Source organism: Notechis scutatus, chromosome 6, assembly GCF_049901735.1.
Source record: "Notechis scutatus isolate UNSWTSFEM ecotype Mainland chromosome 6, rNotScu1.2, whole genome shotgun sequence".
NCBI lineage: Eukaryota > Metazoa > Chordata > Lepidosauria > Squamata > Elapidae > Notechis > Notechis scutatus.
Window position 1 is genome coordinate 20,615,668 of NC_142014.1, and position 26,978 is coordinate 20,642,645.

A 26,978-nucleotide genomic window follows, 5' to 3' on the forward strand; every position below is an offset into this window, starting at 1 on the left:
CTTGATCTCTATCAGCCTTCCTTCTTTCCTCCTTCCCTGCCTTGTTCACCAATTATCCTTCTGGAAATCATGACAAGACCATTAATCACCTGTTTCTCCTAGTAAGGTACTAACAGTACAGTTTTGATCAGCCAACGCTAAGTATATATCCCACAGCGAGAATAACATCCATCATCACAGCATATTGTAATGATGACAAATATGCAGAGATTTCTAGAGGTTTCTTGGCCTTTTCCTAGCCAAAGTCTAAAGGCCAGATAAGGGCACTTCCATGACTTACAAAGAATGGGAATGAACTCAGGATGGCCTCTCCCATGCATTTTGCTCCCTTCTGGAGTCTTAGCAGGATGATCTGACTGCTTGAACAACTGCCTGATCTTAGATACAGTGAACATGATAAAACCTTCATGACACTTTCCTATTTTAGGCATGAAAGCCCTTTTGGAGAAGGAAAGAAATATTTTCTGCATGAAGAGATAATTCAAACAAATCAGACAAATAAAATCCTTGGTCATCTCATAGGCTTCTCTGTGTTTTAAAATAGGAGCTAAGTTTCAGACCCAGCGTCTTAGGTCTATTGATTCTTGTCATTTTCTCTATCACATATATTTAGCATCCATAACTTCCTCATGGTATCTTTAAATGTATACATCTAAAGATTATAAAAAAAAGTTAAAAACTACAATCTTTAGCTCTGTACACATGAATATTATTCACTTGATGAAAGGAAAAGGCTTTCAGTTGCCAGTGTCACCTCCTCTCTATAGTATTTTCATTTCTTGACTAATCCCTCAATGTGTGGGCTATTGGTAATTGGTGATACTAATAGTTCAGTCCAGAGGTGGTATTCAACAGGTTCTGACCAGCTCTGGAGAACCGGTAGCAGAAATTTTGAGTAGTTTGGAGAACCGGCAAATCCCACCTCTGACTGGAGATTTTACAGTATCCTTCCCCTGCCACGCCCACCAAGCCACGCCCACAGAACCGGTAGTAAAAATTTTTGAATCCCACTACTGGTTCAGTCCTGGTTTAATTTTCAGAACAGTAGCTGGTAGATATGTGAACCCTAGTAGTATACAGGAGTAGATATGTATAAGTTGGGTTGACAAAATCAGTCAACCCAACTTTATCTGTGCTGTCAAAAAGGCTCCAACCACTTGCACCACTCAGGTGAACCTGATGATACAGATACAACCATAACAACACAAGAGCACTCAATAGATACAAACTCAAAGTAAACCGCACCAAACTTGATTGCAGGAAATACGACTTCAGCAATAGAGTGGTCAATGTCTGGAATACTCTACCCGACTCTGTAGTCTCTTCCCCAAACCCCAAAAACTTTAACCTTAGACTGTCTACTATTGACCCTTTCCTAAGAGGTCTGTAGGGGGCGTGCATAAGCGCACCAACGTGCCTACCGTCCCTGTCCTATTGTTTCTCTTATTCTTTTATTTTTCTTATATGTACCCATTTCATGTATTCACAACTATGTATACACTTATACTTATTATCTTGTAAACAATTGGCAAATCAAATAAATAAATAAATAAATAAATAAATAAAATAAACCTCCAGGCAGCCAGAGCAACTCTCTAAAAGGATGCAAATGACCAGCTGTCTGCAAGCAGTATAAATCCTTCCATTCCCCTGCATCTAGTCAGAGCTGATGAAGCTTCTTGGATGAGAAGTGAAATGTCTTTAAAAAAAAACCCCGAGAAAGTCCAATTGCCTTTTGAAAAAGCACCTTTGGGACAAGTAAAATTTATCCTTTTGTTTATGATTTCTAAAAAAACCTCCTTCCATTTTCTTTTTCCTCTGTGTCCAGTCTTCAAGGTCTCCTTAGGAAAAGAAAAAAAACAAACAAACCAGAAACATTTTGATGGGCACTCATTGCCCTCACTATGTAAGAAGAAAGGAATTAAGATTTAATTTAAGCAATTACCTTGGCAGGTTCGTTCATCTGTTAGCAATTTGTAGCCCTTTTGGCAACTGCATTCAAAGCTTCCCACTGTGTTTCTGCAGAAGTGATCACAGCCGCCATTGTTCACCAGACATTCATCTATATCTGTCAGAAACAGCAGGTGAAGAAACCAGAATAAGATATCAGTCTTGTACTTCTAAGAGAAATTACCTACAAATATTATATATCATCTTAAATTTGGTGGAAAATTTTATTTGAGTGAAGATTCCCATATCTGCCCATAGTGGAAGAAAAAAAAAAAAACAAATTTTAACAGACCAGAAGATTTGGGCAAATAAAAGAACAGTTCAACCTAAACCTTCTCCCCAATGGTGCAACTAAGATGGAAAATATATTGAGGAAAGCAAATGAAGAGCAAATAAACTGCAGTTGCGCAATCACATTCCACTTGTGCAAAGATTGCTTCAGCCTATAAAGGGTTTTCACGTGTATTACACAGTCAAAAATATTCAGTTAATATATATTTGAAAGTTCAATTAATATCTCCCATGTTTCTGCCCCTTTAGTGTAGAATGCATTCTACAAAATCTTCCCTAGCTACTTGGAAACTTTTTATCTCACCTTTTCTATGATTTAATCTTGATTCTTTCATGTCTGCCCACTGTTCTGTCCAAACTATGCACCTTTCCTTGCTTATCCCTTTCTCTTTAACCTTTGCACTGGTTTTGGTCATCCCCAAACTTCTTGCCTTTCTGTCACCCATCCCACTTAATTTAATTAGCGAAGAAAGACTCCTGGTTCATTTCTTTTTCCAATATTATATTTTATTGAGAAATAAATGGTTACAGATTAGAGCAGGCACGATCTTTTGGCTTGGCACAAAAACGATGCAGTTCACTTTTCCTGGACATCCATCCCCCTGTTATCAGTCAATGTCCAATTAAAAGTTCTCAGGTTGTTTTAGAAGCAGACTTTGCCTTGGCATCTTTCCCATCTCCACATTCCCTTTGCTGACCTTGTGCTTTGACTGGTGCTTAACAGATAACAGATAATCAAAGACAGATTAAAAACAAGAGAAAGGCAAAGAAAGAAAGCAGAGAGAAAGCAAAAAATACAAGAATAGAAAAAATAACGAGAAAAGAAAGAAATAAGATACAAAGATGTGGCTTTTGATATTCTTCACAGCAGTTTATAAATACTGTTATATTTTAACCTCTCTTTCAAGTTACATCATAATACTCTTTCGATAATCCACCCTGCCTAATCATCACAGCCATAAATCACAAGCTCATTTTTTAAATGTTTACATCAAAAATCCATAAGAAGTTCCCAGTTATGACCAAGTGTCAGAATGTTATCTACTTGAAGATGAATATGCCTTTCATACATTGCATATGGTTTCATATGATGCTTTAAAATAGGTAGTCCTCAGCTTATGACCACAACTGAGCCCAACATTTCTGTTGCTAAGTGAAACATTTGTTAAGTGAACCTGCACCATTTTACAATCTTGCTTGCCACAGTTCTTAAGTGTTTCATTGCAGTTGTGATGTTAGTATCATGGTTGTTAAGTGAATCTGGCTTCCCCAGTGACTTTGGTTGCAAGGAACTGATCATAATGTGATCACATGACCCCGGGCACTACAACTATCATGATTATGAGTCAAGTGTCTGAATTTTGGTCACATGACTATGGGGATGCTGCAATGGTTGTAAGTGTGAAAAATGGTCCTGTCACTTTTTTCAGAGCCATTGTAACTTTGAACAGTCACTAAATGAACTGTTGTAAGGCAAGGATTACCTGTATAAGAGCTTAATAACTTCATGGAACCATAAGAAGATAAGCATAAGGATTTTTCCTGATTCCAGGAGAGCAACAAACTTCTCTTATTAAGGATCTTTATAAATTATAACTTCTTGTATTAACAGTTTGCCAGGACTGCAGTATCTTGTCCTAACAAAATATATAATTTTAATTGACAACGGAGGGGAGAGTAATTTGGTTAAAGAATAACGATAATGTATATTTCCTACCTTGACTGAGTATACAAGTAGTGTATCTACTACTGACTGATTATATGAACTAAGAGTAGAAATGGAATAACATCAACACTCTTTGACTGTTGATGTTATTAAGCAGGAACTCAAAAGAATTAGCATAAGATTGAAAAGGGACCAACTTATTTTTTGGTTTAAATTATAGAACTGATGAACCCCAGAACTCTAATTTGAAGCTACTGAAACAGCTGCAATCATGCACTGCATTGATCTTATATGAAACACTGCATCCAGAACAATTATAATGTCTAAACTCCAAATTTCTCTGCCCGAAAACACCACACTGCCTTTCTGCTACCGAGTTTCTCACATATTAAGGCCGGGCCTTATTTTTGAGCTCTCAAAAACGGCTAGGCCGCCTTTTCGGGGTAACTTAATTTCCCCCTTTCATCCTCATCTAGAGCGCTCCGGCAGCCTCGCCACCAGCCGCTAACGGGCGATCATGGCGTAAGCGCAGAGAGCTCCTACTCCCACCAAACACCTTTGCTGCAGACCCAAGACCTTTGGCACCTGCCGCTATTGCTTTCCCTTCTGCCCATTCCGCTGCCGCTTGGAGTGCCGCTGGAGCTGCTGCCGCCGCTTGGAGCTGCCTCTGCCGTTTGGAGCCGCTGCCGCCATTTGAGTGCCGTTGGAGCTGCTTCCGCCGCTTGGAGCTGCCTCTGCCGCTTTGGAGCTGCTTCTGCCGCTTGGAGCCGCCGCCGCCGCTTGGAGTGCCGTTGGAGCTGCCTCTGCCGCTTGAGCTGCCTCTGCCGCTTGGAGCCGCCACCGCTTGGAGTGCCGTTGGAGCTGCTGCTGCCGCTTGAACTGCCTCTGCCGTTTGGAGCTGCCTCTGCTGTTTGGAGCTGCCTCTGCCGCTTGGAGCTGCCTCTGCCGCTTGGAGCCGCCGCCGCCGCTTGAAGCTGCCACTTCCGCTTGAGCACTGCCGCTGTTTGGAGCACCACCGCCACTCCAAACACGGCGGCAGCTCCAAACACGGAAGCGGCAGCTCCAAACATGATGGCGGCACTCCAAACAGCGGCAGCGGCTCCAAACGGCAGAGGCAGCTCCAAACACAGAAGCAGAGCGCCGCCGGTTGAGTGCCATCGTCACGCTTTGAGCTGCCGCCCGTGTTTGAGCTGCTGCCGTGTTTGGAGTGGCGGTGGTGCTCCAAACAGCGGCAGTGCTCCAAACGCGGAAGCGGCAGCTCCAAACGGCAGAGGCAGCTCCAAACGGCAGAGGCAGCTCCAAACAGCAGAGGCAGCTCCAAACGGCAGAGGCAGCTCCAAATGGCAGCAGCAGCTCCAACGGCACTCCAAATGGTGGCGGCTCCAAACGGCAGAGGCAGCTCCAAACGGCGGCAGCAGCTCCAACGGCACTCCAAACGGTGGCGGCGGCTCCAAATGGCAGAGGCAGCTCCAACGGCACTCCAAATGGCAAGTCCCCCCACCCTTCCCCCTATTTTGCATGTTTTAAACTAGGCCTAAATTTGGGGGAGGGGCTTAATTTGATTTTATGCCTAGAAAACATGCTGGGTCTTCCTATTGGTGGAGGCTGTATTGTTGGAGAAACACGGTAGGAGCACTGATGATCTCAGATGTATATTATTTAAGTCAGTATTCCTCGCTATATAATCCCAGACTTTAGTCAGTATAGATCAGAATGTGACTGTCTGATTTGTCAGCTCTGGAAAAACATTGCAAGCAACATAAATAACTCTTAGTTTCAAAGGGATCACCCCTTAGCAAGTCAATGGCCTCTTTTATTTTTCTTTCCACAAATTTATTGATTTTATTTTATTGATTTGTATCCCGCCTTTATTATTTTAACAAATAACTCAAGGTGGCAAGCATATCCATTACACTTTCCTTCTCCTGTTCTCCCCACAGCAACCCTGTGGGTGGACTGGCCTGAGAGAGAGAGAGTGTGACTGGCCCAAAGTCACTCAGTTGGCTGGCATGGCGAAGGCACGACTTGAACTCACAGTCTCTCTGATTTCTAGCCTGGCGCTTTAACCATAAAGACCAAACTGGCTCTTATAAATAACATATGAAAATACCAAATGATTCTTATTCCTGAAAAGAATGAACCTCATTTGTTTTTACACAGCCTGGTATCTTTTTTTTTAATATAAAAAGAGCGGCGGCCCGGGGGGGCCCCCCCCCCCCCCCCCCGGGGCCGGCGGCCCACGCTGGGGGGGGGGGGGCCTGTGGGGCCTGGGGGCTTGGGGGCCTATATAAAAATTATTTGGGTTTTCACAAAAACAAAATACAAATAAAACATCTTTTTTTAAAAAATAGCATGGTCCCAGGTTATCATTTCTTCATACAGACACAAAACTCAATTTCATGTTCATTTTTATATTCTATTCCATATCTTATTACTGTTTTATATTTTCTACATAGTTTTCCCCCTCTTTTAATTTTCTCAACTTTATTTTAATTATCTCATCTCAATTCAAATCATTATATTTATACTTTTGTCTGTGCTGTTTCAATTTGATATTACCTTTTCTCATTAAACAAGTTTTTCCCTGTAGTTACCAATTGGAGAATGACACCTTTATATCTTTTAATTTTATCCATTCAAACTCTTATTTAAGCTTCAATGTATACCTTTAAAATTATAGCATTCAATATAATACATAACTTCCAATCGAATTCTGCTTGGTACATTCTTAAAATACACACTATATTCTTAAAAGAAAAGATTTTATATATATATGTAAATAAAACACACATTCCATTCCAATTCAATTCTATCATTAATATTCATTAAAATCTTAACATCTTTAACATTTCTTTTCAATTAAATATCGTATTTCCTTGGGAACACTTATAAACTTTCCATAGTTAATTCTTTTCCCCCCCATATTTCTCACTTATTTATAAATCATTAATAATAATTAAAATGTTCCCACTTAATTCTCTCATTCACTTTAATTCATTTATCTATTAGCAAACATTCCACTACATTACAGTAAATATTTTATCCATCATTTTAGTCATATTTTCTAAATTTATTTCTGTTTGTAATATAATAATGCTATCTTATGTACCTTTGCAGAATCCCTTTTACAATTAAATTTTCACCCATTATCTCTAAACAACCTTATGGTTACAATTCTTATATCTTTTCCCTGTTTCTCTATTTCTTGTTTCTGTCTTTTACAACTTTTTTTCCTTACCTTCTTCCCCCTCTTCTTCTCCCTCCCCTTTTTACCCCCTCGTCTCTCTACTTCTAACTCTCTCATCTGTAATCCCCTCTTCTGTTTTGCTTTCTAATATTATACTTATCTTTCAAATTGTTCTTCTTTTTGGTAGTTTTTTCTGGTCTTAAATCTTTCACTCTCTTTCCCCCCTTTTCTTTTTTCCCCCCACTTAAAATTATTTGATCATTAAAGATGGCTTCTTCTTTGTCCCAATCTTCTTGTTCTGCAAGTGTTTCTTGTTGTTTCTCATAGTTCCAAATCTCAATTTCTAAGAATTGAAATACGAAGCCAAAAGAACCTCTCCCTTCTTATGCATCTTCTTTCCATTTTTAAAGTTCCATTTTCAGTTCTTCTAAGAGTGATACCATTTTAAAGACTTTTAAACAACCACCCGGTTAATTTTAGTCATCTAGATGCAAAAACCAAAAACCACCAAATAATCCAAATAATCCAAGGCTTTTTCTTCTTGCTTCTTTTTTCCACTTTCTCTTCCTGGGGTTCTATTATTTTGTTGCCAAGTTTCAGTTAAAATGTACCTTTGAGGAATCTTGTTAAAATTTCACTGTAAGTTCCTTTTAGTTACAGTTCCATTCCTTAGTTCCAGGCAGTCTCCTCCATTTTTCCAGATCCTGCCCTTTTATTCTTTTTTTTTTCCTCCTTTCCTGCTTTTAAAAACTTTTAAATATCCAGAAATCTTTATTATCCCTTTGAGTTTTATTTTCAGCTTAGATGCCTATTAATGTCAAAGTGGATTTTTTTTCAATTTCTTGCTTAAGTCTCTTGGCTGTCAGTATAAGGAAGGGAAGAAAAAAAAAACCCTAATCTTTTCCCTTCTCTCTCTCCTTTGCAGCTTCAAAATCTTCTTTGGGAACAATGTTATTTAATTTAAATTCCAGGGTACCTTACGTTGTTGCTTTTTCGGTTTAACCCAGTCGACCAAAACTTTCTCTTCTTATCTTTGTCCTGCACATTCTTTTCCAGTTCAGTTCTGCTTTGAGGTGGCCATTTCTGACCACTGTTGCAACCGCCTTCGGGAAAGGGAGTAATGGCCAGCTGGGGAGGAGAGATGTGGCTCTCCTCGACCCTGCTGGCAGTCTCCCCCTTCTTCACCACCTCTACGGGGTGGCTTAGCCCCGAAACCAGCCAGCTCGGGGCGCTCTGGTGGCGAGCACAGATCGAAACCGTGCATGATCACGGATTTCGGTCTCTCACCGAAGAGACTCAAACCGGAAGACAACTAAGAAAGGATTTTTTGAAATGACCATCAGAACATTAGTATTTCGTAAATTATTATTAACATACTCTGATGCTAAGGAGTTCTACTGGCCCTCCCCACCTGAAAAGAAACAGCTCATCAGACTCCCCAGTTCACTTCATATCTTCTATGATTCCTAATGTCCAGGTTATGTCAGCTTGCTACCTGTTCAGAAATCTTCCAGGATCGAATAAGGAGTGAATGTATGAATCAAATGTTTAAAAGACAAGATATAAAACTTACTTGGTGAATCACTGCATTTTATGAATACTTGAGCTTTGAAAAAAATGCTATTGGGTAGTTCATGCCTTATGCTGAAATAATATACAAGTTTATGTTCAGTGATGGACAACGTAAGCATTACAAATGTTACAGGAAAGAGCAGAATAACAACAAAACCACAGATTCTAATCTAAAGGTCTCCGTTTTATGTTTCAAGTTATATTCTGTTGCTTCAAAAGTCTCAAACAGGGTGGTATAAAAATCTACCTATTTTAGAATGTAGAATGGCTGAACACAGGCAAGTAGAAATGTACAGTGACTACTGTACTGTAACTGATACAATTTCTTAAATGTATGCTTGCTAATGAATTGTAAAACAAATTTCATTTCTTAATAGATTTCTAGAACTATTTATTTTCATCAAAAACTTAATATAGTATGTGTTGTCTTCTGTCTGGGGTTCAAATGAAAGTACAATATATTTATAACTTTCACTGTTAACTTACTAATGCACTTCCAGAATTCTTATTGAAGACATTTTGATTTTATAATGGAAATGATTGAAACTGTGATTTAAAGTGGAAGGGAAGGGAAGGAAAGGACTTCTTGCTGGTAATTACCTAAGAACCTAATAATTACTTAATTATCTAAGAACCTCATTTTCTTTAAACTACATTTCAAAGTATACTTAATGGCTGCATTGCATAAAAAAGAGAGAGAGAGAAAGAAAGAGAATGGTTCTTAATGGAATCTCAACTCCATTTGCTAAACAAGTTTTTCTCCAGAGATTTAGGCAAGGGGTTGGCTGCTTAGGGTTCACACGGGTGAAGAGCATGCCCACCAAAACCATTGTGAAACCGGTAGAAGCTCACCACTGGGTTTAGGTCATAGGAATGGACAGCAAACAAAACTTAAGTCAAAATGATGATGTATGTGGTAACTCTTCTGCAACTGAGACATTAGGCATAATGTACACCACCATTTAGCTCCCTCAGTCCCTGAAAGCTGAATTAAGGAATTGCCTTCCTTATTTACCACTCTGTATTCTACTTAGTATCTGTAAAATAACACGCTAAAAATCCCCAAAGGTTTTGGGAAAGAGAGAAAAACCACGACTGAACTTAAGAGTGAAAAAATGGTGCTAAGCCAAAACTTACCATACAAATTCTTCACATGTAAATAGATCACAGATGGAGTGATACAGAACATAGAACCAACCAATCAAACAAACAAAACAGCATGGTCTAAAAATGGAATAGTGGGTGAAGGGGTAGGCATAATTTGTTACTAAGATTTTTTTTTCCATTGGCCTCAACCTTTTTCTTTTTAATAGATTGTGAAATTGAAATATATTCCTATGGTTCTGAGATCATGTCTGCCAATTCCTTCCAAACTGTTTAAGTGTAGTCTTTTGTCTTCTTTCTTTTTACACAGTTGTATCTTTGACTGTGCCACAATGGTGGGATTACTTTTTTTTTTAATACCGGTTCTGTGGGCTTGGCTTGGTGGGCGTAGCATGGCTTGGTGGGTGTGGCTTGGTGGGCTGGCAGGGGAAGGATACTGTAAAAGCTCCATTCCTTCCCCATTCCTGGGTGTGGGGGGGACATTACTGGAAAATCCCATTCCCTCCCCACCCCACTAACCTACTTTCCAGTTCCATTCTCGTGTGCAGGGCAACCAAAGAAGACCTAGCCGATCAGCTGAGACTCTGAAGGCAGAGAATAGATGGGGGCAGGGCCAGACAGAGGTGGTATTTGCCAGTTCTCTGAACTACTCAAAATTTCCACTACTGGTTTTCCAGAACTGGTCAGAATCTGCTGAATACCGTCTCTGAAGACCTCCAAGGTCGCTTCCAACTCTGTTATTCTACTTTCTAGATTCAAGGCAGGAAGTGAGACAAACAGTGGCCTGCCTTTGAATCATGATGGGAAACAGAGCATCACTTTCTATCCACAAAGACAGAACCAGAAGAGTGACTTGAGAAGGAGCCTGAAGTGAATCAAGTAGAAAGTATCCTCCTGTTGACTAGATATTGATGTACTGTCTTGCTATACCATGGTATTAAGTCTATGAACTCGTGGAGAACCAGATATAAGCTACCTCAGTCCCCTCAGGAAGCTATGGAAGTTTCATGGAAGTGATCCAGTGGAACTCATTGCATGACTTTGGGACATTCCCTCTCTTCAGACCAATTAACTCGACTGAGTCCCCCCGAGGAATCCAAATAAGCAGACATGAACTTCAAAGAAGAAAGGCTAGGTATAAATTTAAAAATCAATCAATCAATCAATCCAAACTTCCCAAAAGGTGTAGTCTCAGGTTACAAAGTGGGCTGTTTCTTTCTTTCTTTTTTAAAAATACATTAGCCAAACAAGACTAAATAAGCTGAAGATGGGCTCCAGCACGAGTCCCAAAGCTCAGAAAAATAAACGTCTGGTCCCAGATTTGATCTTGTAAATAAGCTGTGTACATTTTGGAGAAATAAGTTTGGAGTTTTGAAAACCTGATTCTTGTAAAATAACTGAGCTGAATATAAATGCTGTTGAGCATAGAAGGGCTGAGACAGGTAACAACATAGTGTCTTGTTTCCTATTCATCATCTTTGCAGTTCCCCGAAGAAACAAGCTTTCAAATGCAAGCTAGTTGTCACATACATATGTAGATGTCACCATTTTCCTCTGACCCATATCCCTTTTTAACACTATTCACCATTTAATCAATTTTTAAAGGGTCTTCAATGCTGCCAAGAAATAAATCTTCTTACAAGACAAATGTATATGATCTCTTTACAAATATATATAAAGATAGATTTATAAGGGGAAAAAAAAGAAATATGCCCAAAGGCCAGAGGTGGTATTCAGCTGGTTCTGACCAGTTCTGGAGAACCGGTAGTGGAAATTTTGAATAGTTCGGAGAACCGGCAAATCCCATCTCTGACTGGCCCTGCCCCCATCTAGTCTTTGCCTCCCAAGTCCCAGCTGATTGGCTGGGTCTTCTTTTGTTGCCCTGCACAGGAGAACGGAGCTGGAAAGCAGGTTAGTGGGGTGGGGAGGGAATGGGATTTTTATGTAACTTTCCCCCAAGAGTGGGGAGGGAATGGGGATTTTACAGTATCCTTCCCTTGACATGCCCACCAAGCCACACCCACAGAACCGGTAGTAAAAAAATGTGAATCCCACCACTGCCACAGGCCCCCATATATATAGGCAACAGTTTAATCCATGCATTTGAAAATAAAATGTTTTCCCTTAAGATTTGAGGAAAAAAAACTTAACAATTTATATTTAGTGTAAGGTGCTATTTAATACGACTCATTCATATACTGTCAAGCAGTATAACAGAGCAAACGGTATAAATGCTGAGCCTCAACTTTAATATTGTTTTAGTTGACTGATGCTATCTAAGCCCACGATGGTAAACAGTAAAGTAGAAAGACTTTTTTAGTTGGGGATCACACCCAACTATTTTCTTGGCACGTTCGCCATAGTTAGTTTATTTTTCATGATCACCAGAAAAACAAACAAAAACACAACAAACAACCTACAGAACAAGGATCCCAGGTCTCCTCTTTTCTACCACTGATGAACTTTGCCACCAGACTTGAAACTAGAAAACCTTGAATTACGCCTTCGGTCTGACTTAAGCATGGTATATAAAATCATACATTGCAATGTCCTACCTGTCAATGAATACTTCAGCTTCAACCATAACAACACAATAGATACAAACTCAAAGTAAACCGCACCAAACTTGATTGCAGGAAATACGACTTCAGCAATAGAGTGGTCAATGTCTGGAATACTCTACCCGACTCTGTAGTCTCTTCCCCAAACCCCAAAAACTTTAACCTTAGACTGTCTACTATTGACTCCTCACCCCTTTCCTAAGAGGTCTGTAGGGGGCATGCATAAGCGCACCAATGTGCCTACCGTCCCTGTCCTATTGTTTCTCTTATTCTTTTATTTTTCTTATATGTACCCATTTCATGTATTCACAACTATGTATACACTTATACTTATTATCTTGTAAACAATTGGCAAATCAAATAAATAAATAAATAAATAAATAAATAAACCTACAGAACAAGGATCTCCATCCGTTCCACGGTAACGCCAATGGGGTGAGGGGAAGAGACACACAGTTGTATCTCCCTGTCTCTTTCACTTTCTCACACAGCAGCATTATGGGAAGGCCGCTTCTACGGTCTGCATTTCTGCAGGATGGACAGCAACCATGTTCAGATGAGAAAGTTTTTTGACTTTATTTTGCAAACCAAAATAAAAGAGCAAAATGGCACAAGTGAAGGCAGGGAATAAATTCAGTTTCCTTTGTGTTGCCTTCCCTGCCCCAAAACACTAGAAGTAAGCACAATCGTCTTGTGTAAGGGAGGCAAGTTGTCATAACAATTACATCCGGGCTCCCACTTTAGCTGATTATTTCTCTTCCTTGATCTTCTCTGTCTCCTTTCATACCATTCTTAATATGTGGATTTTATTTTTTTAATCTGAAGTGAATTTTTTGACATCTCTTTTTTTCAAACTGTTTCCTCCCTCCTTCTATTGAATGTCTATGGGGATTCTCAATCATCCAGGTCATGGCTGTCCCAAAGGTGCTTTTTTCAAGAGGCAACTGGACTTTCTAGTTTTTCTCTGAAGATGCTTCACTTCTCATTCAAGAAGCTTCTTCAGTTCTGACTGGATGGTGGGAAATGGAAAGATTTATACTCCTTGCAGACAGCTGGACATTTGCATTCTTTTAGCGAGTGGTTAAGGTCACCTGAAGGTTTATCTGTGTCAAAGTTACGGTGGATTTCAAAATCTGGATCACCTGGGTGGTGCAAATGGGTTTGGAGCCTTCTTGAAACTGTTGAAAGGACTGTGTTGTCGTTTTTAATCTATCTCCAATCTACCACACAGTCCTGTCAACAGTTCCAAGAAGGTTCCACATCAATTTGCAGCACTCAAGTGACTCTGATGACACTGATAAATCTCCAGGTGACCTTAACAACTCTCTAAAAGAATGCAAATGTCCATCTGTCTACAAGGAATATAAATCCTTCCATTCCCCACCGTCCAGTCAGAGTGAAAAAGCTTCTTGGATGAGAAGAGAAATGTCTTCAAAGAAAAACTAGAAAATCCAGTTTCCTCTTGAAAAAAGCACCTTCGGGACCCTCCTACCGACCTTCTCTTTTCCAAATTTTATTTTTCTACATTCTTTCATCCCTTTGCTGTTATATATAAGGACACGGAATCATCTTTACAACTACCTTGTAAAGTTGAGTCTCTATACCTACCTTTTCTTCAGTCCCAGCTCTTTCTCTCAACACATGCACACAGAGTCAATGCATTCAAGAATTTGAAAATACAAGTGGCATTTGTTGCTGCTGTTGTTGTATCTGAAAGCAAAATGGTAAGTAGGCAGTGTATTATGGAGCTGGGTGACCATGACAATGAGACAGAAAGAACAAGAACTGTTTGCTTAAAAGAGCATCCAGTTAAGCCATCTCTCCATCCCTCCCTGGTTAAATAATACACAAGAAAATTAAGAAGAGTTCAAATATAGTTAAATGTATCCTTTGAGAGAAGTTGCAGAAAATTCGCTGAGATCTTGAAATAAGTATATATACTATCAATATTTTTTTTTGTTTCAAATTTGCAATTGTTCTTATTAAAGTATTAAACATAAATATATATTACAGGTAGTCCTTATTTAATGACCGGTCACTTAACAACCTTTCAAAGTTACGGTGTATTTCAAAAAAGCTTAAAAACTATTCGAAAAACTATGATGGACTTCAAAAAAACTAGTTACATCAAGTGCACTAAGGTTTGCATATATGACCGGATGCCTGTCCTGTGGTTATGTGACCATGATTTGTGACAAAAAAAGATATGCTGGATTTGCTTAACAACCATAGGTTTGCTTAATGATTTACTGAACAACTATTGTAAAGACAGTCATAAAATTGAGTCAGGTCTCATGATGACTCGCTTAATGCTCACAATGAGTTACAACTAAACATCCAGGCTTAATTGGGGTCATAATCCAATACCACCTATAATCCTGAAAAATATTAATTGTGCCCTGTTTTAATAACAGGAAACTCTAGATTATTGAAATGATCCATTATTGAAATATTATCGAAAGTCATTGAGTTCTAAAGTTCAAATTTCTTGATCTGCATATTAGACCCGCAGGACTGAGGAAGAATTTTTGAGAAGGAGTAACAAACCATCTCCCAAGCATTGAAATGCCAAAACTAAGTCTTGGTTCAAAAAATAATCTGTTGAGATTATTGAGATTCATTAGAAAAGCAAAAAATAAATAAATTAAGGATTGAAATGTGCTCTTAGCAGCTAAGAATAAAAAGAAATGAGTTACAGACACCTTGCTTATCTCAATGAAGTTATAACCCTAAAATATTAGTGTGGATGAATGTAGTTTGGATTCCCAGGAGGGAAGGCTTGCATTTCAGAGGGCGAAGAGGCAATGATAGCTTAGATAGTTTGATCAGGAGAAGAATTAAAAGGACTCTCCATATCAATTTTCAGAGTATATCTATGCAGGGGTCTTCAAACTTGACAGCTTTAAGACTTTTGGACTTCAACTCCCAGAATTCCTCCTCCAGTCATGTTAGCTCAGGAATTCTGGGAGTTGAAGTCTACAAGTCTTAAACTTGCCAAGTTTGAAGACCCTTGATCTATGGTGATACAAATAGTTTGGCAAAATTTCTGTCTAGAGGTAAGGAACAATAAAAGACATTGCTCAGAAGTAATTTCACATATCTTTCTTGGTTCCTGGGGCACGACAATTAGGGAGCAAAAGAATTTGAAATGCTTTCTTCTTTTCCTAGTTCAAATTTGTATGAAAGATATAGGAAGCTACTTATGTTCTAATGTTAACTCACTCTGAGCTCCATTCTTTTCCACTCTTATATCCTCTTAAACAAATACCCTGCTCTGATAACTATATAAGTTGTGTCCAATGTAGTTCATGCTAAGCACAGAATGGATTCAGCACCTAGCATAAAAATTACACAGAAGTCAAGAATATGTAGATCACGGCTCTTGAGCTAGAAGTCCAGATGATTAGAGAAGTTGGAAGAATGATAAGTACTGGATACATCCATTGATTCTGAATCCTTTCTTGCTCCTATTCTCACTTTGTCCTCCTCTTTTCAACAATATGCTACTATTCTCCTCTTTTCAAGAATATGCAGGATCATGAATTTATCTTGCTGCAGCATCAATACAAAACAAGACCATGTCTTCAAGGCACAATATCTGTAGGTACTACAAGCGATGAATTTAACTACACAGCAAAATATATACCAGTGTTTACCATCGGTGAACGTTATGTTAATGGATCCCTGTTACCAGTGAGTTTGTGACCATTACAGACTCATAGGAATGATTAACCCACTTCAGCTAAAAGTAAAATAGACATAAAAGTCCATTCTTGCATGTTGGCTGTTTGTGATTAGCCTTATACTGTATTGAAAAGTGATACTACACACCCTTAGGCAAACCCAAAGCTCAGTGAAAGCAATGCCAAGCTGTTGCTTTAGAGCAAGTGTTCATAAGATACATGGGACTTCTATACATGGGCCACAGGGAAGGCAAAGACTAGGAAGAGGCAGACCCTGCATGCTCCTGGTATAGGAGAAAGCAGCAAGGATAGGGCATCCTTTTATAATACCATTAACACAAAAAGAATACTGGAAGTTTTAAAGAAGAAATTAAACAACCATTTGTCTGAAATGGTATAGGGTTTCTTGCCTACGCAGAGAGTTGGACTAGATTACAGCAGTCACCAACTAGTGGTCTGTGGATCACTGGTGGCCCGCGAAAAAATTTTGGTGGTCCGCAGAAAAATTATTTGCCTTTTTTATATTGCACTAAATCAGGTGTCCTCAAACTATGCCCCCTGGACTGGATAGGTGCAATGAACGTTTGTGTTGCTGCAGTGAGTCTTGCTCCTCGGGGTCTTTTTGTGCAGGTCAGAGGGGGGCAGAACTTCTGAAGTGGGGTCTGCTTCCGCCTCCTGGTGCGGGGCTTTGGGCGAAGGCTGGAGGAAAGCGCTGCTGGTGGCGAAGAGCCGGAGGGCCTTGTTCCAGTGGGACTGCATCATGGCCTGGAACTGGCTGACCATCTTAGCCTAGTGAGCCACCAGGCACCAGTACCTGGACTTGCACTCCCACAGGTCTTCCCTCTGCTTGGAAAGCCTATGACTGTAGTCCTCAGTGAGGTGCTTCTGCTGAGCCTCCTTCTCGGTCAGATCCAATTTGAACTGTTTTGCCAACTCTTTTTCATGGTGGCTGCTTAGCTCCAACACGGCTTCCTGTTGGGGCCCTAAGGAGCCCAGGTGGGCAGGCGAGGAGTGGCTGGGAGGGGAGGGGCGAGAGTAGAGGCTGGCAAGGTGCCCCTCGACATGAGTGACACTGAGTTGGTGACATCCACCCAGTCACATGACCACCTAGCCATGCTCACCCAGCCAGTCATTAGGGAGATTATATTAGTGGTCTGTGGGATTTAAAATGAATTTAGTGGTCCCTGAGATCTGAAAGGTTGGTGACCCCTGGACTAGAAGACCTTCAAGCTCCCTTTCAACTTTGTTATTCTGTTCTGTAATATAGATAACAATTTGAATTCTGAACACAAATCTAAAACATCCGAATTAGACCCATCTCTTACTTCTGAGGTCCCATCACTCCTGGATCCTCAAAGTGGATATTGATATAAATATCAATTTCAAGATCAACACACAGCCAACAATATTGGGTGGGAAGGCTCTATACAGCTCCATGAGCCTGAGAATAAAAGGTAGAATATAAAGGTATTGTTGTTGATTTGGATCCATTTTAAATTCCCGTGTTGGAGGAGAGAGGAAATTTTCATTTCCCACTAGCTTTACCTGACATTTTGCAAAGCATATTCTGTAATCTATTTGGCTTCTGCAGTTCACTTAGATTGAAGTCTGAGACAAATTTTTAAAAAAACAACTGTTTGCTATTCTGCCAATCTTGCTTGTTGTTTTTAGGCCTGAAAAGATTTCCAATTTGGATAAGTTTTCATCCTCCACTGAAATGAGAAGGCCGCCTGGTTATCCTGGGATATCTAGCATAATTGAAGCAGAATCCAATTCCAGTGATAACTCTAAAGGGAAAAACAGAAAATCTCATCCATTATTTAAAGGAAAGGGAGGGGCAGATGTATTTTATTCACACTTTTAAACATTAAGGACCTGAAGCAAAATGATTAAAATACTACAATCTGCACAAAATATTTCTTATTGGAGACAGTTGATAAATGAAAAATTAACTCTAGATAATGCTGTGTGCACTATTTATTTGGATATAATACCACTACTTTCATATAAACTCCCTAATCCTTGTAAGTTCATATAGAGTATATTTTGAAAAAGTGTATCAAAGTGAGCACCTGAATGGGAAAATACAATACAGGGAAATACTGTCCCCACAGCCCAACCACAAAATGTCAATTTAGTCTGCTATGAGAAGAAAACTGTTTGATGGGGATTGCCTCCCTGGTTTTTTTTTTTTTTTGTTTTTTTTGAGTCTTATTAAATTAAATTAATCTTATAACTAATAGAATTATAGTTTCCTTTGTCCGATGTTAGACTGAATGTGAGATATTATTATTATGGATTTATCCTATAGGTTTGGTAAATATATTCAAATTCCTTCAGTTTTTCAAGACATTTAAGGTAACGGGCACACAGAGGCAATCCTGTTGTTTTTTTATGCGTTTACATCTGTTTTTGAAACTTTTCATCAATCTGAAATTAATGTCCATATTTCATCTTCCACTTACAAATTAATTTGGTTCAAAGATGGTATCGAAATAAAATAAGTAAATAATGGATTTCACAATTACATTAATTATATTTTATTATATCCAAATAATGGTAGTAATGGAACTGAAAAATTCTCTCATTTCGAACCATTAAGTAATTTTAGACTCTTTTGAAATATGCATATGCAGTATTTCCAGGAATGGTAAGCAATATTGTTTTCATCCCGAAATTGCTTCCCTATACAGAATAGCACAGTTCATTCTCCTTTACCACCACCCATTTGGATAAAGCACATATTATCCTACACATATTTACACCAATGTATATCCATTCCATAATACAGAACATGATGTTGATGGTGTGCAACCTTTTTCTGTTCCTCTGCTGAAATGGATAGGCACCATAAAAGAAGTGAAGGATCAGCATTCATATCTAATCATACAGAATGACCATAGTTTAAAAATATAGATGAAAGCACTTGCTCCATTTTGGAGCTCACCTAAAAAATCCTGAAGATGCTTACTTACTAATAGTAGATGTGGAAAAAGAAGGCATGTCCATACCTTAAATCAGAAAGTGGAAAAATTAAATATTCACTGTCCTGTGAACCTTCTCTCCACATAAACATTCACAGTCTTTGACTCTGACATGATTCAAACCAACATAAATTAGCACTTTATACTACCCAAATGTCATGGATAGAAGTACTATAAATGGAACTATAATGACCATTTGAAGAGGTATTAGGACCTAAGATTAGAAGCTAAGTGCATAGAACTTATACTGATGAAAAACTGGATAGCATAATGATAGCACTTGACCAAATTAGATCAATACATTCCCTATTTTAAATTTTCTTTGCTGTAATTTAGAGACTTAAGTGGCAGTGTGCATCTACACTTGAAGATGTAAATGACCAACCTTATTATTATATTATAATAAGGGTTATTGTAAAAACTACAACAAATTAACAAATATTTACAAGCACAAACTCATACATAAGATACATAACATACAGACAGAGGTGATCTGCTATGGGTTTGCCTGGGTTTGGGCAGACCCATTGCTAACGTTATGGCTGGTTCGGCGAATGGCCAAATCCCACCCCTGGATGGCCCCTCCCACCCCGCCCCACAAACAATGTCCATCAAACAATGCCTCAAGGTGTCCCCTGGAGGTGATGCGCGCCAGCCTTGCCTGACGGCCACAACAAATAGACAACCCATTCAAGATTGAAACTGGCTAAAGAAGCTAGCCTAAACATTAAATATCACAACTATGCATGCCCACAGTGAACATTGGCACCCTTACTGGATGCAGCCATGACCTTGCAGAGATGTTGAAGCTCTGCAAGGTAGATATTGCGAGCATATAGGAGACACGATGAAAAGGTCAAAAGTACTGCAACATTGGCGAAGCTAAACCTCATCAAGATATGTTTTTCTTGCCATGTACATCCGAACTAGACTGTGTTGTTTCTCTATGTCAGAGGTGTCAAACTCAAGGCCTAACAGCCTGATGTGGCCCGCAGGGTACGTAGATCTGGCCCGTGGGGCCGCCCTGAAAAGGACCGGCCCGCGGTGCTTCTGCCGGTAAAAATGGAGTTCGGGAGGACCACGTGCGGCCCTCCTGACTCAATTTTCGCTGGTAGGGGGTTGCAGGAGGTTGTGACAGCTGAAAATTGAGCTCAGGAGCCCGTTTTCTCCAGCTTGGGCCGCCACAGGCATCCCCGACACGAGTGACGTCAACCTGGCCACACCCACCCTGGCCACACCCACCTCGGTCCCCGGAGGTAAGACACAACCCTGATGCGGGCCCTCAATGAAATTAAGTTTGACACCCCCGCTCTATGTCCTATAATATATGTGGATATATGCATAATTTTATATTTATTTATTTATTTTGTCATGTTTATGTAGTGTACGTTGGAGGTGGTGACCCTTTGAGGGCTGTGCGCAACGAAATTTCGTTTTAATGTATGCCAATCAGTGTACAACATTCAAAGTGACAACGAAGTTATTCTAAGTCTATAACAACACCGTAAGATTTTTAGGAATATAAAACTCCATGAGTTTGATTATCATTTATGTGCATTGAAGCACCGGTACTGGAGCTGGTAAAGGGAAGTGATGCAATGCAAAGCAAACAGAAGCTGACCTTTGCATGTTTTCCCATCGGGTTGCAAGGTAAATCCAACTGGGCAACTGCAGCGAACGCCTGTGGCTGTATCCTTGCAAGTCCGGTCACAGCCTCCATTATTAACAGCACATGTTTCTGAGAAATAAAGAGACAAAAAAAAAAAGAGAGAAGAGAGAGGGAGACAAAGAACAAAAATAAAAAAAAAATACATTGTAGTCCCCTATGTGATATATCATAACATATAAAAAAAATCTATTCTTAAACCTATGCCATTATATTTCTACCTGAGGCCAGCCAAGTGACAGAAAACACTCTAGGACAGGGATTTCAAACTCAAGGCCAGGGGACCAGATCCGGTCCACAGGGTGCTTAGATCTGGCCCATGGGAGCACTCTGGAAACAGCAAAGGACCAGCCCATGGTGCCTCTGCCGACAAAAAAGGGACCTTCGGGAGGCCACATGTGGCCCTCCCAAGCTCCGTTTTCACTGGCAGAGGGCTGCAGAAGGCAATTGCGGCCAAAAACAGAGTTTGGGAGACTGTTTCCACTGGCAAAGTGCTCGGGCCACCACAGGTGCCCCCAACATGAGTGATGTCGAGCTGGCCACGCCCACCCTGGCCCTCCGAGGTCAAACACAGCCCTGATGCGGCCCTCAATGAAATCGAGTTTGACATCCCTGCTCTAGGAAAAGCCATATAAAATCAGTTTTTGTTCCGAGAGACTTCTACACAGATTGGAAGGTACCTCAGATATTTATTACAGAAAGTTTTAAACTTTCTTAAGCTTCAGTCCCAAAACCTATTAAATCCTAATCTGAACTGATTTCCAATCTGAGTTGGAAATAAATTCCACAAAGTTCAGTGTGGCAGATTCTCAAAGGATTTTGCCAAGACTGCAGCTTACTAGGGAGCCTCACATTAATTAATGGATTTTTTCGCCAGTGAACTAATGAAAGACAACTTATTATCAACCGTTTTTATATGAAACTAATTAATGATTTTAAAGATATATTTTGGAGAAGAATATCATTTCAAAAAACAAATGCCTCCCATGTTGTTAAGTCCCTGAGGTTTCAGTGGCACTTCCTTTCAAGTAATGTCTTTGATGCCCCGTACTTATTAACTACTCACTAGTGATAACTTTTTAAATACTCATTTTGGAAGAAATGGTGATGAACTGCTGAATTTACAAAATAAAGGAGCTCAGAAAAGAAACAGCGCTGGACTCCAGCTGACATTTTAAATCTTTTCCCTCATGGAAAGAGTTAATAGAAGATGAACTACATACATCACTTTGACAGGGATCTACAAGTCCAATGAGTTCCTACTAAAGTGCAAGAAAAAAAAAGGCATCTGGGTTTTGTCCACTTAAAGCTTTTTGCAAATTGAAAGGAGTTTTGGAGTGGGTGGGGAAGGCATGATTGAGGTCACTGAACCCATTCCAAGCTGTGTCATTGAAATTTCCCAGGGCTTGTAGAATGTCAAATGGTAGATAGGCAAACATGGGGAAGACGAGGCCGAAACATTTTTTTGTAACTTTTACAATAATGGGAAATGGTTATTAGGTACCACTTCAGCAAGAGAAGGAAGAGCATGCGACTTTATTGCAAACAAACCCACAGGATGGAATCCAGTTTCTGTGAGCTAAATCATAAAACAAAAAACAGGAAACTGCATTACCTTTATCTTTGTAGACCAGAGAAGCAGCTATATTAATTTGACCATGGTTTTGTACAATGGTTAGTTCATGGCCAGGAGTTCCACATTATGGCCCTCATACAGTATGTCTTCTCTACCTGAATTCACATTTCTGCCACAGTGCTATACATTGTGTATTGTTGTCAGAGTGGAGAAAGTGGCAGCTTTACACACAGATGGTGTAAACTTCCAAGCTGTAAGTAGGTTCAATTTATCACCTTCTTCCTTTTGAGTTATATTATCTACTTGCTTACATTTAGGCAATCTCATTGGAAAATTTGCTTTGGTTCCAGTTAGAGAGTTATGACCAAATTATACATTCAACTGAATGTCATCAAAGTCAATAAGTAATTTATTTTAAGGAAAGACAGATTCAGTATAGTTGATTTGAAAGAGAAAATGGAGATTATGGGAAGAAATATTTCATACAGACCCTGCTTTTTTTGTTAAAGACCCTATCCCTTGAAATTTCAGATCAGTATGTATCCTCATTCATTTTATATTTTTTAATGTCCTGAAATATTATTTCCTTATTTCATGAAGATCTTCCTTCATTTTATTGCTATGGCAACTACCCTGTCTGTTACATCAGGCTGAAAGAGAAGGACTAGTCTAAAGTTATCCAATGAAGTTGCAGGAACTTTTGGAGAACAGAATCATATTGGAATTCATCATAATGCAGACACAAACAATAGAACAAAGTCAAACTAGTGTCTTAGCATTTAAAGAACTGATTTCAATAAACTCAGAGAACTTGTGAAGGATTCCATGGATGAAAATCTGAAAGGGAAATACAACTCAAGAAGCTTGGGAAACTCTGAAAAATGAAATTATAAAAGCCCAGTCTAGCACAATACCATTAAGAAAGAGAAATAAGACAACCCAGACAAAACCAGCATGGTTGTACAAGGAACTCTCTGATAAACTGAAAGACAAAAAGGACAAGTGTAAAAATGGAATGGGGGACAGAACACCAGCAAGCAGATGAAACCTGCAAAGATGAAGTCAGGAAAGCTAAGGCTCAGAATGAACTAAGGCTTATAAAAATGTCAGAAATAATAATAAAAAAGTTTCTTTTAATACATAGAAAAAGAAAAGAAAAAAGTCAAGGAAACAATTGGTTTACTAATGGGAGAAGATGGTAAGGAGGTCCTGCTTAAGCAAAATAGGATGAAGTCTGTTTAAGTTGAGCTCAGCTCCTGAGGATTTACACAAGATACTGTACATCTAGGTATAGTATGGAAGTGATTTATCATTGCTTTCTTTGGTTGGGACTCTCTTTCTCCCTCCCTCCCTCCCTCCCCCCTTAGATTTCCCAATCTAACAGTGTTAGAATTCTCTGGAGGTATTGTCTAGCTTTTATTTCGGCATCCAAGGCAAGAGTGGTTGGTTGTTTTTTTTCCATTTCAATTCTAACACTTATTTTCATTACTGTTTGGTCAATAACAGCAGACCAGAAAATATCCTAGCATCAAAACCAAGCAGTTTTGAGAATTAATTTAAGTGGCAGTCATGAGTGCAATATTGTGAATTTCATAGTATGTATACTGTGTATATATGTTCAATGACAATAAAGAATTCAATTCAATACTATATATCTCCTAGTTCTAGTACCTTGCTGGATTCTGTGAAACATAAAATCAAGCATCTTCAAGTATAATACATAGTGACCAGCTAAATATGAGCCAGCAGTGTGCAGCAGCAGCCAAAAAAGCTAATGCAATCCTAAATCGTATTAACAGGGAGGGATACAATCAAGATCAAGGGAAGTACTAATACCACTCTATAAAGCCTTAGTAAGACCACACCTAGAGTACTGCATCCAGTTTTGTTCACCACATTATAAAAAAGATGTTGAGACTCTAGAAAAAGTACAGAGAAGAGCAACCAGGATGATGAGGGGACTGGAGGCTAAAACATACAACGAACGGTTGCAGGAACTGGGCTTGTCTAGTCTTAGTAAAGAGAAGGACCAGGGGAGACATGATAGAGGTCTTCCAATATTTGAGGGGCTGTCACAGAGTGGAGGGGGTCAAGCTATTTTCTTAAGTGCCTGTAGGCCAGGCAAGGAATAATGGATGGAAACTGAACAAGGAGAGATTTAACCTGGAAATGAGGAGAAACTTTCTGACAGTGAGAACAATCAACCAATGGAACAGTTTGCCCTCAGAAGTTGTGGAAGCGCCATCACTTGAGACTTTCAAGAAGATATTGGCCTGCCATTTGTCAGAAATGGTGTAGGGTCTCCCGCTTGGGCGGGGGGTTGGACTAGATGACCTACAAGATCCCTTCCAACTCTGATTATCTGTTAAATCTGTTAAATATAATATGTATTTATATTTGAATGCAATGTATTACATTCAATCTTCTTATGTGTTTATTTATTTTTAGGTACTACACATCTTGCTCTTTATTCTTATATAGAATTATTGTAACCTGATCCCCATAGAACAATTTCTTTGAACTCACAATTTGGGGTTAACACCCAGTTGCAAAGAGACATACCAAATAAAGCATATTTTGAAAACTGTAAAGTAATTTTATAGTATCATCGGAATGGTTAAGGTATGGTCCTGCTGCAGGAATAGCCATAGGATTTCATCTGGCTACAATAGCCTCATTTTAAATCTAGTCTACCAATTCAGTTATTAAAAGAAAGAAAGAAAATAAACTATAAGCAATCATTAATAGAAGAATGTTTCCTATATCAGTGATTCATGATCTTGCTTTGATGTGTAAAATATAATTCCAATACTTTAAAATTTGAATGTCATTACCAACTGTTATTTGTCAATCTTTATATTATTCACATTTTAAAAACAAAATAATGGAATTATGCTCCCCAGCAAAGTATGTTTTCAATAAAATGAATACTTTATGGCAGGTGTATCCATCCCACAGACAGCTAATAATATGGATCCATAAAATAATAAAAACATTTAAAAAATAAAATAAATTTGTTATTTATATAGGTAGAGATAAAACTTCCCCTCACACATACATGCTAGTCATATTTCCAGCTCTAGGGGGAGGTGCTCATCTCTGTTACAAAGCTGAAGAGCCAGAGCTGTCCGAAGATGTCTCTGTGGTCATGTGGGCATGACGGCACACGGAATGCTGTTACCTTCCCACCAAAGTGGTCCCTATTTTTCTCTTTGCATTTTTACATGCTTTCAAACTGCTAGATTGGCAGAAACTGGGATAAGTAACAGAAGCTCGCTCCATTATGCAGCGCTAGAGATTCAAACTGCCGAACTGCCGACCTTTCATGATTGTATGCTCATATGGAAATGGTTTAAAATAGAATTATATTGTATACAAATGCTTTATGTAAGGTTTTACTTGACTTGTAAAATTTATAATGGAAAAAGGTTCAAGTATGTAATGGTTAATGATGATTTGTTTGTCTTTAAAATTAATAAAATTTGTTTAAAAAAAAAGAAAGAGAAATAAGACAACCCAGACAAAACCAGCATGGTTGTACAAGGAACTCTCTGATAAACTGAAAGACAAAAAGGACAAGTGTAAAAATGGAATGGGGGACAGAACACCAGTAAGCAGATGAAACCTGCAAAGATGAAGTCAGGAAAGCTAAGGCTCAGAATGAACTAAGGCTTATAAAAATGTCAGAAATAATAATAAAAAGTTTCTTTTAATACATAGAAAAGAAAAAAGAAAAAAGTCAAGGAAACAATTGGTTTACTAATGGGAGAAGATGGTAAGGAGGTCCTGCTTAAGCAAAATAGGATGAAGTCTGTTTAAGTTGAGCTCAGCTCCTGAGGATTTACACAAGATACTGTACATCTAGGTATAGTATGGAAGTGATTTATCATTGCTTTCTTTTGGTTGGGACTCTCTTTCTCCCTCCCTCCCTCCCTCTCCCCCTTAGATTTCCCAATCTAACAGTGTTAGAATTCTCTGGAGGTATTGTCTAGCTTTTATTTCGACATCCAAGGCAAGAGTGGTTGGTTGTTTTTTTTTCATTTCAATTCTTACACTTATTTTCATTACTGTTTGGTCAATAACAGCAGACCAGAAAATATCCTAGCATCAAAACCAAGCAGTTTTGAGAATTAATTTAAATGGCAGTCATGAGTGCAATATTGTGAATTTCGTAGTATGTATACTGTGTATATATGTTCAATGACAATAAAGAATTCAATTCAATACTATATATCTCCTAGTTCTAGTACCTTGCTGGATTCTATGAAACATAAAATCAAGCATCTTCAAGTATAATACATAGTGACCAGCTAAATATGAGCCAGCAGGGTGCAGCAGCAGCCAAAAAAGCTAATGCAATCCTAAATTGTATTAACAGGGAGGGATACAATCAAGATCAAGGGAAGTACTAATACCACTCTATAAAGCCTTAGTAAGACCACACCTAGAGTACTGCATCCAGTTTTGTTCACCACATTATAAAAAAGATGTTGAGACTCTAGAAAAAGTACAGAGAAGAGCAACCAGGATGATGAGGGGACTGGAGGCTAAAACATACAACAAATGTTTGCAGGAACTGGGCTTGTCTAGTCTAGTAAAGAGAAGGACCAGGGGAGACATGATAGAGGTCTTCCAATATTTGAGGGGCTGCTACAGAGAGGAGGGGGTCAAGCTATTTTCTAAAGCCCCTGAAGGCCAGACAAGGAATAATGGATGGAAACTGAACAAGGAGAGATTT

At 39.1% G+C, this 26,978-nt stretch overlaps 1 protein-coding gene across 3 annotated transcripts in view; it reads right to left on the reverse strand.

Moving 5' to 3' along the window:
- Positions 1-26,978, reverse strand: part of SCUBE1 (signal peptide, CUB domain and EGF like domain containing 1) — a 186,715-nt gene that overhangs the window by 36,731 nt on the left and 123,006 nt on the right. For all 3 annotated transcript variants that reach the window (XM_087969451.1, XM_087969453.1, XM_087969452.1), the window contains 2 exons: positions 20,620-20,736; positions 1,946-2,068 (listed from right to left, as the gene is read on the reverse strand). In XM_087969451.1, coding sequence (XP_087825577.1) covers positions 1,946-2,068; positions 20,620-20,736 — 240 coding nt within the window. The remainder of the gene's footprint in view (positions 1-1,945; positions 2,069-20,619; positions 20,737-26,978) is intronic.